Below are 17,455 nucleotides of genomic sequence, written 5' to 3'. Positions count from 1 at the left end.
TTTTTTTTTTTAATGCTAGGCCTTGCTTAGCATTAGCACTCTCTCACAACAAGGAAGTAGTTATTGAAACTGAGGTGTTAAGAAACATAATTGCCTGTTATAATACAACAGTCCACATGGCTTTGTGGTATTGGAGACCCCTAGTTACATTTTACGTGTAAATAGTAGCTAACCTTTGTGTAGGACTAAGTTTGGGGCAATGTTGTAATAAGTCATTATATATGAATAGCACCATATTACCACGTAGTAATGCTTCAACCAGTACCTCTGTCACTGTGTCTCATATTTTAGAGACAATATTTTTCTGGATGCTTATGATAAATCAACAATGTTTTCACTAGTTCTGGCATTAATTTGAAGGTCTCATCGTGAGAATTTGTAAGCCTTCATTATACAAAGTTAGATTATTGAATTGTTTTAAAAGGCAGTATCAAAACATCAAAGTTACATATAAAATACAATTGAAATGAGCCATTTGCTAATGTATTTTATATCTCACTAGTAGTTTTAATACCTAAGGAGGGAACTTCATTAAGGTGACTATAATATGTACAGAGAAAAGGATTTTTCCTCTCATTCTGCGCATGGTTTGTTTAGATTCCATCTTCTTTTTTCTGTATGCTTTCCTTTTATTTGTTCACGGCAGATCTCAAGAAGTGGAAGAATAATATCAGAGAGAGAATATCATCTCAATGTGATGAGGAAGGATCACCAAAAATATGTTCGGGAGTGCCTAGCTCAGGCCATATTTCACAGGGTCCTTGACATGGAGGTAAGTGTGTATTATCTACTTCATAAGACTTTTTGAACAATTACCTAGTCATGCCTAGATGCTGTTCTGTAGTGTTGGGTTGTTTTTAATGTTATGACCTGGTATTTCCCCTGAGAAGTGTTCTCCTTGCCTTTCTCCCCACAAAGTATTCATTTGTGGGGAGAAAGGCAAGGAGCCACCATTCTTGTGATTCCAGCAATAAGAATAGTTTTGGAACACCGACTAACCCCAGTACTCATCCCTCTCTGTGCCCAATATTTTGGTCATAGAACAGCTGTTTAACACTTGACAAATAAAGCTGCTGGCAGTGGCAAGAAGAAGGGAGAGAGTTGCCCATCACTCCCAGATAGGGTTGTAAGGAGGCTCTTTATAGGATCAGATAAAATGCAGTCATGTGCCAAATAGTAAAGGCACCTTAGTGTGTTGTTGCATACAAGCTTTAGGCTGAACTGAAAATATGAACTTCTCTAAATTGGCCTTCCATGTTTCTCTTAACTGTATTGGTCTGCAATATAGCCATTCCAAACTCCTTAGCCCTCACCATCTGTAGCTCAATTTCCAAGCTCTAAAAAGAAAAAGAATAAAATTAGTGACATCTGCTTAAACTACATTATCTCTACAATTGCACTGAATTTGAGCGTAAGCTCAGCACCCTTTTTAAAGATTCTGGGTTTTAAAGTACTCCCAAGCTTCGACTCCAAATTCTGAGTGGTGGCAGAGATGTTGGCATTTAAACAGCTGTCCTCTTTGCTGTAGTTTGTTGTGCTGGCCAGCTTAGATTCCTGACTAAATATTCCATCAGTGACTTTTTAACTGGCATAACACCTAGGATATGCATGTAATCTGATTGGCTGACTCAGCCCTGCTCCATGTAGCTTGTAGTCACAAGCATTATAATATTTGCTCCAGTCTGGTCCCTGAGACTGAGTCATCTTGGCTCACACAAACATCACAACAGTAGAGTAGAAAAACGTGTCTTTTGAAATGTGTAATTTATGTATTACTTAACTATGTAATGCATTTGCATCTTTTTATGTCATGTTTCAGACCGGGGTCTCAATAATCTTCTGCTAAAATGCATAGCTGGAAAAAGGGAATAGTTATTCAGCATAGGTTTTGAGAACTTATCCCATTTCTTTCTTGAGTGATCTGGCAGAAGTGGAGAGAGCTGTACCCAAGCTCCCCTGATAGGGGCCCAGACCTACAGAGTAGCTTATCTGCACCTGCACCAGGTCTCTGCCCCCCATCCCCCTCACCACTCCCTGTTAAGCAGGGATCCCTGTCCCCTCTGTCTTGCACAGAGGCACAGCATTAGCTAGCAGACCACATGCTGGCTATAGTCCATGCTGTGGCAGACGGGACAAAGGCAGAATCAACAGGTAGCTGGTAATGTCCCTCTGTTATTTTCTTAATGGGGTGATAAACACTGAGTTAGGGGTGATAAACACTGTATTATCAACTCCCTGGTGGGCTGGTCAGGAGGCAGGGGGGAACCTCTGCCTAATCAGAACATCCTGGGGGCCTGGCCATGCCCCCCCTTAGCTCAGCACTGTAAAGGGAAAGGAGGGCTGCTGTAGTGCCCCCTGGCTTCTAGTCTGAGCTACTGCAGGCATTTTTTCAGTCCAGAGGGGATTTCTGTTGGGTTACAAACTGATTTAGCCTAGCCAGGTTATACTAACCAGCAAAGGATCTGGGACAGACATTGCATAAAATGGTTTGACCCAAATCAGTTAAGTCTGATACTAGATTCAACCAGTTTATCTCAAACCAGTTTCAGCCATTTTCAAACTGGTTTATGTGCACTGAGCATCTGTTCTGTTACAGGTTTAAACCAGTTTCTGATCACTTTATGTGTAATGTCTGTCCCTAGCCTTCAGCCTAAGGCTTTTTGAATATCTGTCCCTAGCCACAAGGAGTAGCCAGAGGCTCAGTCCTGTTGTTTCCATTGACACTTGGTGTGGTTATTAATGGGATTTCTTTCTCTATCACCCTGATAGCGTCATCACCAGCTAGAAATAAAAAGAAAACTGGAAAATGTTGTGAGGAAGGAGAGGGTGCAGAGACTCAAGGTAAGGTTGTTTGACCAGAGTGGCCCTGAGCACTCGGCACTGCTGCCTTGTGTCACTTACACCTTGGTGGGACCAGCCCCGTGGTAGTAAAACAATCTCTAAGGAGTTGTGGAGGCTCAGATGCATAACTTTCCCTTCTAGGTGGAACGTTCAAGAAGATCAGGGGAAGATGCTAATCTTCTGCTCTCTCCGCACCCACCCACTGCTCCAAGAAATCATTATCGACACCCTCCTTTAGTTGATGGAGAACAATCTGGTCACTCACGATTGGTAAGTCCTGCCAAGTACCCCTGATCCTACCACATGTATGTTCATAAACACAGACCTCTTGTCTGTGGCATTTGCTTCCCTAATTACTCCATACTTGTGGCCTAACTGTTGTGTAGTTGTAGAGGAAATTCCTATTTGCTCTTGTGGGAGCAGGGTCAGGCTTTTTGAAAGGAATCTCCTTGTGATGCTGTGCTTAGTACAAGGTAGCGTTGCCTCATGATAAATCTATGTTAAAACTTTCTTTCTCACCTGCAACCATGATTAGACCAGTATCAGTACACTCTGTATTATCAACAAGAGGGTAAATGCAGTAGTTCTAGGCAAGTTTGTACATATCATAAAATAAGAAAAACAATTAAGGCTTTTCTGGGGGAGAGAAGAGAAGGGGTGATGTGCTAAATGACATGCCACAGGAGATGTCCTTTGGAGTGTTTCTGGCCCAGGCAGGTGGTTTATGCTTTTGTTAAGGGGATGGCTAATATTCAGAATCATTATTAGTGCTGAAATTTGGCTTTCCATTTCTGTAGTAATAATTTGCACCCACGGAATCAGTGTTTTGGGCTGGTTGACTCTCAGGTGGAGTAGATGATGCCTGAGGTCTCTTCCAATCCAGTCATTCGACAAGTCCTCTATGTCCTTCTCTCTCCTGTGCCTTCTCTTCCCTCATATCCAGACCATGGACCTCTAAATAGCCTTAACTGTCAATACCAAATTAGAGAGTAAGCTTGCAGGGAAGAAAAACGTTAGGTTTTGATCAATATTTAGCAGTTTTCTAAGCTCAGAATTTTGAACGTTTGTGTTCTACAGGGCATAAAAAGAAGAGATAAAAGAGAAAGTGTCAGAGAACTGCTGACTATTGATTAAAACCTGTGTCCTATGCAGACTCCTTGCCCCAGGACTGAAGTCTAATATAGGATCATCTGAGGTGGCCCCTAAGAGCTCATAACCATATGTGAACGACATTGTGATCTTACATTGGCAAAGCTAGGTAATGGGAAAGAGTCTCAGAAAAGGTTTGAGCGCTCCATGTGAGACCCTTGAAGGGGCTTGCACTTCAGATCTTCAGGTCTTTTGGAAAATTAGTCTCCTCAGGGTGGGCCCCCAAAATTATCAGTCACTTTGTGAGGCAGGAAGGAGCTGCTCTCCTCGCATGGTTATGTTTTGAGATTCTGCACTCCAAGGTTCATCTTGTTCTTTGGGTATCATTTGCTTTTGCTTTAACTCTGCCAAATCTCCATGTCCAATTGCAAAGTTTGATTAAGGTTTGCAGGTCTGAGGTTTATCTGTAATAGTATTGAGCCTCTTACAGGATTATTTATGGAAATTACTTCCTTTTTTAAATGTTCACTCTTATTTCACTCATTCAGTCTTTCTCTCCTCGACCGAACACTGCACCAGAAAACATGCAACGCCCAGTTCGGCTGCAACCACTTCACAGCTATGCCACAGCAGGATCTGTACCAAAGACTCTGAGTTCCAAGCAGAAGGTGTCAATGCTTGAACATAATCATCATTTTACCAATGGGGTTAGCCTTGATTTCTTTATGAAAATTATTCAATTTTAGGAACTCTGTAGAAAGGATGATTTTAAAATAGCTTAATACTGTGAGTCACAGACAAAGTGCCTACTGTACTATCATTTATCAGCTTTCTATTCAGGCTCTCCTTTTTAACCTTCTTTTAGTTTTGCAAAAGGCATTGTCCTGTTGGCTTCATGCCCAATCCTCGATCACAGCAATGAGAAAATGCAATGGACGCTGCTTTTGTAGTATACTCTTTGCATACAAAATCTTCACTCAGGAAAGTTTTGAGGGTGCATACCTATTAACAGCAACAGCTGGGAATATTTAAGTGCATCTCAGCAAGGCTTCACCTTTACTCTCCACATTTGTAAAGGAAGAGGCCACCGCTTCTCTTTTATTTCCTGTACTTCTCCCTTTTAAATCAAGGAACCAGAAAGAGGGAGGGGAGCAGGTTAATGAGAGTTGGCATGTGCTGTTATTTAAAGTTATTCCCAGCTGTTATTTAAAAGTGAAATTCAGCTTTTCCTTCCCATCATCTAGAAAAGGGGTCCAGTTCAGATGTTTTAGTCCATGGGTTGGGTGGCTTCTGAATAGGGGCTATAATCATTGCAAAAATCTGTCATGCATGCAGAATTATGAACTATCACGCGCTAGTCTTTCTAGCCAGCACTCACATGTAATAGCTAATGGTAACTTAATGCAAATCCCAGTTCCAGAACATGCAAAGATTTGGGCGTTTCCTCTGTATGCCTGTCTTCATTTTTGGTGCCTTGGTATCTTCTGCGCTCCTGGCTAAAATTCAGCTTGTAGGGGAAGTAGAGCTCTACTTAGAAATGCATTGAGGTAATTTGTGATGAATATTCTTAATCTGGATGAGATGTCGCTCTTTTGGGTTTTGCCTACAAGGAAAGAAAATCACCACTATAAAAATATATATATATATATATATATTTTTAACTGTACACACTAATTCTGTTCACTTTATTAGATAGTGGGGTTCAACTTTTCAAAAGACCAGAGCTGTTTCTCCATTTGCATTTGCAGGTTTGTATATGGAGATTCAGATTCTTTGTTTCATACACAAATGGCTGCATGAACAAAACCTTGGACACAAATTATGGAGGGTTTTTTTTTAAAAACCTGTTTTCTGAATGGAAAATACAAAACACAGTCAGACCATGTACAGTCCAATACAGTACTGAGTTGTGTTGAGTAAATTCAGTATTTGCATGAACTTGGTTTTAACCTGTTACTATGATTTCAGGGAAATAAAGGTATGATAGGATTGACAAATTCAGTGGATTACTCAAATGGAATATCCCCATATCAACTTCCCATCATGAACAATTATGTGATACCAGTGCCACCCCCACCCACAAAAGGAGATAAGAATGGAAAGTCTGTGAGACAGGGGGCAGCCAGAGGGAGACTATTTCATCCCACCACTGCACCAAATGGCTTAGAGCAACTTTTAACAAAGGTACTTTTTGTCTTTTTGGTATTTATATTACGTGCCTTAAAGAACCTCACTTTCAACTGTGTATATGAAGAGACTGGATATTGTAGTTGAAGTGACTGGACCCATGTTGATCCTATTGGTAGAAAGAAAAAAAAAGGTATAGTGGTTATGTTAGGCATCTGGTTCCGCATACACTAAAATGTTTAGAGTTTTTAAATGTATTTAAAAAATATTGGTGTTTGAAAACAGGGGCACATATTGAAATGGACTCAAGGTCCATCTAATCCAGCTGCCTGTTTCTGGACAAAGTGAAGATGCTGTAAAGAACCTGGAGTAGGCAGTTATGGCTACCAAACCTGATGAAGCTATTCAACTTTTGCTTGAAGAAAAGTAGAGTACACTAAAATGAACTTGGCCCATCTTAACTATGATTGTCAAAATGGACTATAGTAGTGTAGCCTTGCACTTCATGACAAACTCACTGAAGTAGGCTTACTCATCAGATGTCAACTTAAAAGAGTAACAGGGCAGTTCTATGCAGATCTCAACCACCTGTGGACCAACTTGTGCTGTGTTAATGCTGATAAAGAGCAGGGAGGTGAAAGCACTGCTAACAAAACACAACAGAATAGTAGGTACAACATTTTTAGGAGCTACTCTGCATTGAACAGAACATTGCCACGGGTGTACTACATGGCTTTACACAACCTGGACATGTTGATGCCTTTAACACAGTGCTGACTTGGGAAGAAGTAGAAACTTGTCGCATTGCTGAGAAATGGCGCAACACCTGGATCAGATGCAATACTCCGAGAAGTTTATAAAATTGGATGCAAGATCCTAGCTGGGCACTTATATCAGTTCTTTTCCTGAATATGGAATGAAAGGAGCATACCCTCAGAGACCCAGCCATTTTTTAAATCTACATGGGCAAAGTTGAGAAGTAAAAATGTGGTAATTATCAGGTGATCTGTCTGTTGGCCACAGGTGGTAAGACTATTCTGGATCCTCTTCAACCCTTTGCTCTTGCACATGATGGATAGGAAAATCCTGGAGAGAGTTTCAGTCAGCTAGCTAGAGAATGGTAGGTACATATTAGTTCCCAGGAACAAAGCCAACATTTCTATTTGGCTTTCACTGACATCCCCAAAGCTTTGGCCAGATCAGCAGGTCTGGATTTTGGGCCAACTATAAAACAGAAAAATATGATGTCCAGCACCAGGTAGCCCTGGAAAGAAGCTATGCAAAACTTTTGAATAACCTTGGGTGGAAATGAACTGCGTGTCATTCATGAATTCATCTCTCTTGGAAGTGTCCTGACTAGCTGTGCCTGAATTAATGAGGGTGAGCTCTCATGTCTGTAAAGGTAGTGTGGCCTTTGGCAGACTCACTGAAGAAGAATAGTCTACAGGGCAGTGCTACTATCGACTGCTACGTAGATGTGGGATTTGGAAAGTATGAAGAAGGCCTGTCCAGCAGCTAGAGACACTGTAGCAGAGGTTCCAGTGAATCTGACTTTACCTTAACTGGTATGACAGACTGAGGTTGTGCAGCATGCTGATTGCATAAATATTGAACATTAATTGTAAGGGCTCGGTGCCACTGGCCACATGGTACAGGAGAATGATAAGCAAATACCCCAGAAAAGGGGCTGTCAGCCCCTGTGGGCCAGAGCCAATCCATGAAGAGATGGGTAGGTGTGGAGGGATGTGGGGGACATAGGGGTCAGTGTATGGGGGGGGCTGTGGGTGTAGGGGCTGCTTAGGAGGGGTCAGTCCCCTGCCCCCAACAGAGCAGAGCCCCCCCACAGCACATGGACTGCTGTGCCTGCAGGGTGCCAGCACCTCCCAGCCCCCTTGCTGGTCTCCAGGCCCCTGCTTGTTCTCCTGCGCATTCCTCTGCTTGTCTTCAGCTTCCCAAGGCTGGAGATGAGCAGGAGAACAAGCAGGAGGCTGGAGACAGCAGGGGAATGTCTCCAGCTCATCTCCAGGTGCTTGTCTGCAGCCTCCTATTGGTTCCCCTGCTCGTCTCCAGCCTCAGGAGATGAGCTGGAGACATTCCCCTGCTGTCTTCAGCCTCCTGCTTGTTCTCCTGCTCATCTCCAGCCTTGGGAGGCTGTAGACAAGTGGGGGAGGGTGGGATCTCCAGCTTGTCCCCTGCTCATTCTCCTGCTCAGTCTCCAGTCCTCTGGAGGCTGGAGATAAGCAAGAGAATGACCAGGAGGTGGAAACAAGTAGGGGAGCGATCAAGAGCCCAAAGATGATTCAGGGATTCCCTTGGTCGGCTCTAGGCTTCCCTTCTCAGTTGCTGCCCCACCCCCCGCATTGCTCCCCCACCTGGCTTCAGCCTCTTGCACCATCCACAGCTTATCAGCAGCAGCAGTTGGGGTGGCTCAGGGCCTCATGGCACAGCCCCCTTGCATGGCATGGGGCTGCCAGGGGCAGTGGGGCTTGACCTTGGCCACCTGGCCCCAATGGTGCAGCTTCCATGTTGTGCAGGTGTGGCCTGGCTCAGCTGCGGGCTGCGCGCTGTCTGGCAGCTCAGGTGTGCTGCAGCTGTCACCCAGGGTTTGGCACCGCTCAGCCCAAGAAGCCAGGAGCTCTGGGACAGCGTGTGGTACCCTGCTGAGCTAGGCTGCACCCATGCAATACAGCAGCATGGGTGCCAGGAAGCTGGGGCCAAGCCCCGCTGCCCCCCATGGAGGTGGGGGGGCTGTGCCATGAAGCCCCAGACAGCCCCGACCACTGCTGCTACTGCTGGTGAGAGTGGTGGGGCTGGGGCCGGGCGGGAGAGTGATCGGGGTGGGGGGGAACGAATAGGGGCTGAAATTGGGTGGACCGCTCTCCATGGTCCCCTCCCCCCCCCTCCAGCCCTCCAACCCCCTTATTTACCTGCCACAAAGCCCGATCTAGGTCCTTGCAGCTTGCCCTGCTGCCTGCTCTGCACAGGCAGGTAGCATGCTTCGGCACTGGGGCAAGGGCCAGCCATAGAGATGCTCTGGCTGGCTACCAGAGCATCTCCGTGGAGGACCAAGCCTCTGGTTGCCTCAGGTCCCAGACCATGGTCCCAGACCATGCCCTGTCTTGCTTTTCCCCACAGGGTACTTTTTGACAGGGGTCTAATTTTGCCCCCACGTTGCAAATTTGCAGTGTGGGAAACATTTTTTGTTCCCACACATGCCTATTGCAGTGTCTGAAAGGGATTTGAGACACTGCAAGAGGCACATGCTCGCTCATCTGGGTGCACCCTTTGAGTGCTGCCATACTGAAGCACCAAGGCAAAGGTAGGTATGGTGCATTTTGAACAGTGATGACATCCCTGTAGGCTAGAAAAGCATACAAGGAGATGGGAATGATGACAGCAGCAGCCTGGCTTACAGGGCAGATGAACTTGTGAGCTTTGTGGAAGAGAATTTGTCACACATTAGCCTTCTCAGTCACCTATGCACCCACTGCATCTGATGTGTATCCTTGATGCCCTAATATTGTCTGTGACTATGAGGGATGAGTAATGAGACAGGAGTGTGGAATCTGTTTCCCATGTAGAGTGTTTGCTGGCAATAACTTATGACTCCATATAATCCATATGTATGAATGTTCAGTCTCTTTTTGCATCTTAAGCTCTTGGACCCAGTGAACTCCTATGGGAATGAGATCCACATGCTGCATGTTTGTTGGTAGCAGGGAGCCAGAAAAGGAGATACCCTGTCACCTTCACTCCTAGTTGCTAATGTAGAGGTGCAGCCAAGGTCAGGGGTGGGGTTCTGTGTTGTTGACCATCACAAACGAACCCTTGTATTGCTTTGATTTGTGCTAAATTCAGTGGGAAGGATACAGAGTTTTCTTAAAGCCACCTCTGTGTGCCTCCCTTTCGAACAGCTTGGAATGTGTCCCAGCTGCAGCTCACGGCTTGTTCTGGCCCGCACTAAAAGTGGGGTCAGCCTCCTAGACGGGAGAGGAGCAAGGACAGCAGAACAGGCCCAATGTTGGTGGACATGTGTTGTGTAGCCTCAGTCCTATGTGTCAGAGTAACAGTGGTAATTCCAGCTGGATCTTTACTTTGGCAAGCGTAATAAAAGCATAATCTTGCCCTAAATGTTTCTTTTTTAAAGCGTAACAAGATATTCCATTGTTTTCAATTGAATGCAGCAGCCAGAGCTTTTCAACAGCTGAATTAATTTGATACATTCTTTTAATATATTAATATCTAGACAGGCATTGATTCAACAGTGCCTGAAATCTTCCCTTGGAAGTGATCCAAATGAAAAAGTAGGAAAGGAATTAATTTCTTTTTTTTCTGTCTTTTTTTTTTTGCAGTTGTAGCTATATATACTTAAGAAAACCATGCTTCAGCTGGTTTTGCTCTTTTGATTATTAATATGAAACTCTTTTTAAAGGTCAATTTACAAGGACTTTCCAATGAAGAAAGTATTGAGTTCAGAGTGTTGGGATCATTGCCCCTTTTACGACTTCGTTCACATTAACTTTGTTTTTAGCTTTCATTGCTTCAGACCAACCGACATCCTGATGCAGTTGGTCCCAGCATCTGACAAAAAGGACATGATCCATTCTCATGGCAGTTTTGCATTAGGTCCAGTGAGGCTCACATCATGCTCGAGTGAGGCTCACATCATGCTCAAGGAATCGGAGAGGATGGAAAAGACTAATTGGACCATCCGGCCCATCTTCTGTTAGCAGAAGATTTGTATTATAAACTGTTACTTTTTTCCCCCCTGAAACATTGGTCAAAAAGTTCTTTATAATGAACAGACTAATCAAAATCAAAACCTCCTTGTAGGTGGTTCACAACCTGAGAAAGATACAATTAACTGTCCTAATGATTTGCTATGTTACGTTTGCCCTGCTGCAACTCAAAGTGCTTTGCAAGCAGAATAGAGTACTTCAATTCTAAAAGTCAGCTGACATATAGGAATAAATAAGACCTGGGGTCCTAAAATTGGGAGAGAAGCCAATTTAGGTGTTAGATACCAAAATACACGAAGTCAGATTTGGATATTTACTAATTCAAAGAAAATGTAACTCCTCCATGTATGGAACATATATCTGATGAAGATGCGCAGGCACTAGTTTTTGGGTCTGGTTCACTACCAATTTCATTACACTTGTGAGTAAAAGTAGCTGTAAGGATTCTTTTTATTGCAGCTAGATTGGCCCTTTGGGTTTATGGTGCCATCAGGGCATTGCTGGAACGCAGCATGGTCAGCTCCCAGCAGCACACTCCTGACATGTTCAGTGCCCCAAGGCAGGAGCAGCTTTGCCTTGCTGTCATGGCAGATAGGGGCCAAGGATTTGATAGGTGTACTGGATCTATTTGAAATTCAGGTAGATTAACTTTGGTGAAAGAACAAGTGAATAAATACTTTAAAAATGTGCAAATGCTGCCCCTTTGTTCACCCCTTGTTCAGAGATAGGAACTGACTGCGTTTTTTGTTTTCCCTGTTCTAGGATTCAGGAAAATGCCACAAGCCCTCATTACGGAGCAACGCATCTGTTACCATGATTTATTTAGGAAAAAATGTGCACTTATCTCATGATGATACCGATTACAGAGATGAAATCAAAGTCTATCAGCAGCATTGTGGAGGAGAAAACCTTTGTATTTACAAAGGCAAGCTCCTGGAAAGAGGTAAGGATTCAAAGTTGAAGAGTTCATTTTAATTCTGGCAACATCTTATTTTATAGATAAACTGTTGATGTGATATCAAAATGATTTCAGCTGAGCTCAGTCAAGATATGTGCATCCAGGGACTTATATACCAGCTGCCTCTAAACTAAATCTAGATTTACTGTTTCATGATTGCAAATGAGGCTGCAATTACTTTTGCAAATTACGGAAGGAGGAATTCAGAGGAGTGAGCTAACAAATACTGTGGGTTCGATCCTCTATGGTTAATAAAATATTTGCAGGAGTAAACTCTCCCTGAATACCAAGTTATCTGTTTCTAGGTTGCTGTAATATATCACTGCATACTCTTTATTATTCCAGAAGGAAAACTGCACACTGGGGGCATGAATCTGATCCCCGTTATAGTAGTGTGACTCCTCTGGCTTCTCTGTAGTTACTTGCATTGGTGAGTGAAAGGGGAATCAGGCCCTGGAAATGTGCCACTCACATTGTGAGTGAAATGTGAAACCTGAATGTTATGCAAGGAGACCTCTGGATGCAGTAGAAGCCCAGCTGCTCTGCTGCTTGAGAGAGGGGGTAGGATTGTGATGCAGGTAACTTGGCATGGTTCCTTACCTACTATGCATCACACGGCTGGGTGCAGAGTGTAGGGGAGGAAGGATCATGGCTAGCAGATCTGCTGTTACAGAAGGAAGGGCTTCTACAGATCACACCCTTTAACCCAGCCCAGAGGTCCGAGAGAAATTTTCTCATTGCCTCCCAAGACTATGTAACTATCCTGCATAAAGCCTCGCTGCAGCCATGGTGCAGTCTCCTCATGGTGCTATATTACTGTGTCTGTGCAGCCTAAGGGTTAATGACTGTTGGGGAAGGGGTGGCTTTGGTCTTCATACTGAGAAAAGGAATTTGAAGCGACAGCTCTGGTTTCATTAATAGCGCTGTACATAACTCATTGTGGTTGCTACTGATTTTACATTGATTGTACTTAGGCTTTGTAGGTACTCTTCTGTCTACTGATAGAAAGAACTAGTAGTACTCAACTGCGTGTCACAAGCCTGCTACTGCTCATAGATATCCCTCTCTAACTCTAGTGGCAGGGGCCAGTATTTTTGAGGCAGGAGACTCTGGGTGTTGTTCCCTACTGCTGCAATGGAGTTTTGAATGGCCTTAATGACAATGTTGTAGCTGGTTGCAGAGGTGTTAGCAAGATCTACAATGTCTAGTTGCAGGATGATTTGCTTGCATAATGAGCTGCAATGCAACTGAGTGCCAAAAAATGGGTCTCACGTGGTCTGCAGTTTGGGCACTTTATTTAGACAAGCCAGGTATCTGTCAACGGAAACAGGCTGGTGACAGTGTTAGCCATTTTCTTTCTCCAATTACAGAGACCTTTCAGTTCACCTCAAAGCGGCATCGTGGCTTCCCTTTCAGTCTCACCTTTTTTCTCAATGGGATACAAGTGGACAGACTGAGCTCCTGCTGTGAATACAAGCATCGGAAAGGTGCGAGACTGGGAGGCAAACAAGGATACTTTGGATTCGTCAATGTGGACAGAGCATCCCCCTGCTATCGGTATGGAAATACAGAATCTATAAACAGCCACGTCTGCTCAGCTCTTAGTCTTAAGGCTTTGTTTACAACCAAGAAGACTAGAAGAATCATTTAAAAAAAATGCATTGAAAATTTGGATTTGGGATAAGAGTTCTGATTTGAAGGTTGACACATGCTATCATTTCCCTGGCTGCAGTATGGAACAATATGGATGCTCCCCATGGCACATAAAACATATATGAGCAGAACAGAGCCCCCCTGTTATCTAGGGCAAAAGTCAGTTCCTTGATTAGTAGCTCCAGTTTATGCTGAGAAGCTTAAATTAGAATAAAATTCTGACTGATTTTTCCAGGCAGTGTCAGGTGGGAGAACGGCTGCTGCCATGTATAATTTTTAATCTTTTTATTCTTTCCATAAAATATTTAAGAAAATAGCAGCAGACAGTTGGTTAGGGAGGGGGAGGAGAGAACCCCCACTGAGTCACACTAACTTTTGAGATAAGCACCGGATTCTGCGGAGAAATTCTGCCGTAACACATTTTCCCGCTTGAAACTAACATTTACATGATTTATGCAAATTCTGTTGTGATAAGGAGTTTTGTGGAGTGGAAAGCATCTGAATTAAGAATGCTGTTTCAGAAGATACCCTGACTAGTCCAAATACCTGTTTTTCTGTGTTGTGCGTGTGTGCATAGATAGCCAGAACTGATCCTGATCTGAAATTATTCAGATTATTTCATATTGGTGGGGGGGAATGCTCCTCTGTACTTAATAAAATCTGTCTGTCTGTCTCTCTCTCTCCCCCGCCCCACTCCATCTCACTCTTTGACCTAAAGTTTCCTTTTCAGTAAGATTTCTTCCCTAGGTTCCTTTCATACTCTCGGCAAGTCACACCCTGTAAAGTCATGGACAAAGTTAGGAGTACATGTAATTCTGAGTATGATTTTACATCTACAAATTAAGAGCTTGATCCAAAGTAGGGGACTTTTCCCTTGATTTCCATGGGGGTTTGGATCATGTCTAGGGATGCTTAAGTCCTGATTCCACAAAGTATTTAGAAGCTGAAATACCATATTTATTTGAATATAAGATGACTTCCCAATAATAAGATTCTATATATGGCAAATTTATACATTTGTTATAAGTTTCCAGATATAGACTAATTTTTCAAGGTTTGCCTTGAATTTGGCCCCCCGTTCCCACTGCTATAGCAAGGAAAATAAATCTAGGAAGAGGGTCAGGTGGCCTCCTTGCCCTCTGTCCCTGCCCCTACCCCCAACTTCTTAGCTCTGCACCTACTTCCCCCGCACCTTTACTGTGAAAACCTGCTCTCCCTGAACACATGAGAGTGAGGCAAATCTGAAAACACTGACTCTGAAATAAACATGCCTAAACATTTTAAGTTGCAATAGCTTGTAAACTGCTGCAAATTTCAGCACAGGTACTCCATAAAGATGCTTTTAAGCAGCACTTTTGTACCTACTTATATCTAATACAAACTATGTATGATACTAATCCAAAACCAAAAGGCTCAGGATTTACCATATAGTTCAGTGTTTCTCAACCCATGGTTCGCAACCCATAAGTGGATTGCAAGAATATATGAAGGGGTCATGAACAAACTTTAAAAATGGATTCTCCTCTAAAGGAGAAAACGTGGGAAACTGTGGGTTTTCCCATGCAGCCTGGCAGAGGTCTAGCCTGCAAGGGGCTGCTTGGGGCCCTCCATGCCCCACACCCTTCTCCTGCCCCACACAATGGGGGACTGGGGCCTGGGGATGTGGGGGGTGAGGAGGCAGCAGAGTGACAGGCACTGGCAGGGCTCGGAGGCTGTTTTCTGCTTAAGCCATTTACTGGGTCAGGACTGGCTATCAATGTTACAAATGGGTCCTGATACAGAAAAGTTTGAGAACCACTGATAAAGTTCATTGGGTTGGGCCCCAGCAGACTCAACAGCATTTCAAGCCATAGTACCCCAACAGCTCAGCACTGCTTGGTATGTGTGTAAACTCCAGATTACCTCCCGCCTCCCAAAGCATGCATGTGCTAATTAACCCCCCACTCATGACTGGAACTGGGTGTTCTTGGCATGAGTTCAAATGTTTATATATAGATTATTAGGCACAAGACAGCCTGATCTGGCTTTACCTCATGGAGTGTGAGACCACACTATTCATGTGCAACAGGCAAAGGGACGGGGTGGCAGAGGGATTCTAGGTGAACTATATGGGATCATGTTTGGTTATGTTTGCCAGACATTTAAGGCTTGTGAAGAAACAGGAAATATTGGAAATGGTAAAGAACAGTGCAGCTCAACTATGGGAGTGAAGATGAAGTTGAAAAGCATTCAATGCAGTGGCTCACCATGACTGGAAAAAGAGGTCAGCACTAGGGGTGATTGAGCCCAATGGGCACTACTATATACCTTATTCAGATAGGCTGCACTGACCTATGTTTGTGGTAGGTTCTCATCAGGATGTTTGCCTATTATGGGCCATGTGTTATAGTCATGTTGAGTCATGAATTTAATCAGCTTCACAGTCGGTTTTCATTACTGAGTGCAAGTTGCTGTTGATAGTAGTTTAATGATAGACAGTGTATTTAATGAACTTTCCTTGTATGGAAATGTAAGATGAGGGGCTTTCCCCTCCCCACTGCTCCATGCTGACTGGGAAAAAAACCTCATATTATATTTGAGTAAATACTGTATGTCCAATCCAGTCTGTTGGAAGACTGGAGCCTTAAGTATCTACCTGCCTAGAATATTATAACTTCAGGATTTTGGCAACATAAGAAATTCTGGGCACTAATGAAGTAACAGGCCAGAAACCACCCTTGCCTCCCTTCGCTTGAACTCACAATTATTCATGCTTTTTTTTTTTAATGCTTGAAAAGTTGGACGTCAGTTTCTGAAATTCCAGTTTCTGAACATCAATTTCTTGACATTTCTAAGACATCTCATGCCCTGTTAGGAGATGTTAGGGGCAGGGAAAGCTTTATGTTAGAACTGAAGTTTGGTGGGGAGAATGAGAGAGATGCTTAAACAATTGAAGAGGGATAATGTTGATCACACCAGGTTGGAATGGAGGAGAGGGATATGAGAGTCCTGGGTTCAGTTCCTTCCTCTGCCTAGAGGATTAGAGCCCCTGTCCTGACTGCTTGGCTTTCTCGGATGGCTCAAGGTGGCTTTCATTATTTCCTGCAGAGACTATTTCATTTCATAACTGAACATTTACTAGAGGAGACGCTGGAACCCAGGAGTCCCATTTGAATGTCTTGCTTATCAAGCAAGAGAATGACTCTGTTTTACAAACTAGGACACCAGAAACAAGAGGGATGGAGGGAGGCTTGCTTCAGAATGCTATATAGTGTCATCAATGGGGAATTCTCCAGAAAGCTGTTTGATCCAGTTTCACATCTCTGTCTTTAAAACATGTAGCATATTTAAACCTGTATCCTGTGTCTCAGGTGAGTGTCTAAACCACCAAGCTACAAGGAGATCTGAGATGGGTCTCCCTCATTTCCCCTGGTGATACTGTTTCACTTTGTATAAAGTATTTAACACAGTCTAGTGAGACAGCAGTGGAGAGAGGCTTTGTAATCCAGTGGTTATAAAGTACTTCACACAGTCCAGTAAGACAGCAATGGAGGGAGACTCTTTAATTTGGTGGTATCCTTCCCACATTGTGGGATACTGCCTCCAGTTACTGTGTAAACAGGGACAGCTTTGATACTGAATAGTTATTCCACTACACCAGGTCTGTGGGGAGCTCCACAGACTGTGGCCCTGTGTGCTAGATCAGGAATGCGGGGTGCTGTGGAACCTAATTTCAGCCCATGGAGGTGGCCTGAGGCCCCAGTCTTAGCACACAGGGCCATGTTGATGTGGTGCATGGCCCCAGTGCAAGATGGAGGCAGCCGTGGCTGCCCAGAGCCTGATCTGGGTATGTGGGGGTCTAATCTGGTCTGCAGACTGGCCCTCCCTGTTGCACTCATCTGGCCTCATTGAACAGCATTGCACTACGCACTATAAAAGGTTTTGTTTTGAGTTGAACAAAGCAAAAGTTGGGGAAAATGTGGGAAAAATTGAAAAAAAGCAAACTAAATTCAGTTTGAGCCAAACCAATAGACCGTATTTACTCAAATTCAAGATAAGGTCCTCCCTT

At 43.8% G+C, this 17,455-nt stretch overlaps 1 protein-coding gene across 1 annotated transcript in view; it reads left to right on the top strand.

Annotated features, from left to right (window-relative positions):
• Positions 1-17,455, top strand: part of ERICH3 (glutamate rich 3) — a 74,136-nt gene that overhangs the window by 19,267 nt on the left and 37,414 nt on the right. The window contains 7 exon segments of the mRNA XM_019531628.1: positions 647-772; positions 2,770-2,841; positions 2,983-3,111; positions 4,479-4,637; positions 5,899-6,114; positions 11,559-11,739; positions 13,125-13,311. Of these exon segments, the coding sequence (XP_019387173.1) occupies positions 647-772; positions 2,770-2,841; positions 2,983-3,111; positions 4,479-4,637; positions 5,899-6,114; positions 11,559-11,739; positions 13,125-13,311 (1,070 nt within the window).

This window comes from Crocodylus porosus, unplaced genomic scaffold (assembly GCF_001723895.1).
Source record: "Crocodylus porosus isolate Cpor-Errol unplaced genomic scaffold, CroPor_comp1, whole genome shotgun sequence".
Taxonomy (NCBI): domain Eukaryota; kingdom Metazoa; phylum Chordata; order Crocodylia; family Crocodylidae; genus Crocodylus; species Crocodylus porosus.
The sequence above is the reverse complement of the archived record's forward strand: the minus strand, read 5'-3'. Positions and strand labels throughout refer to the sequence as shown.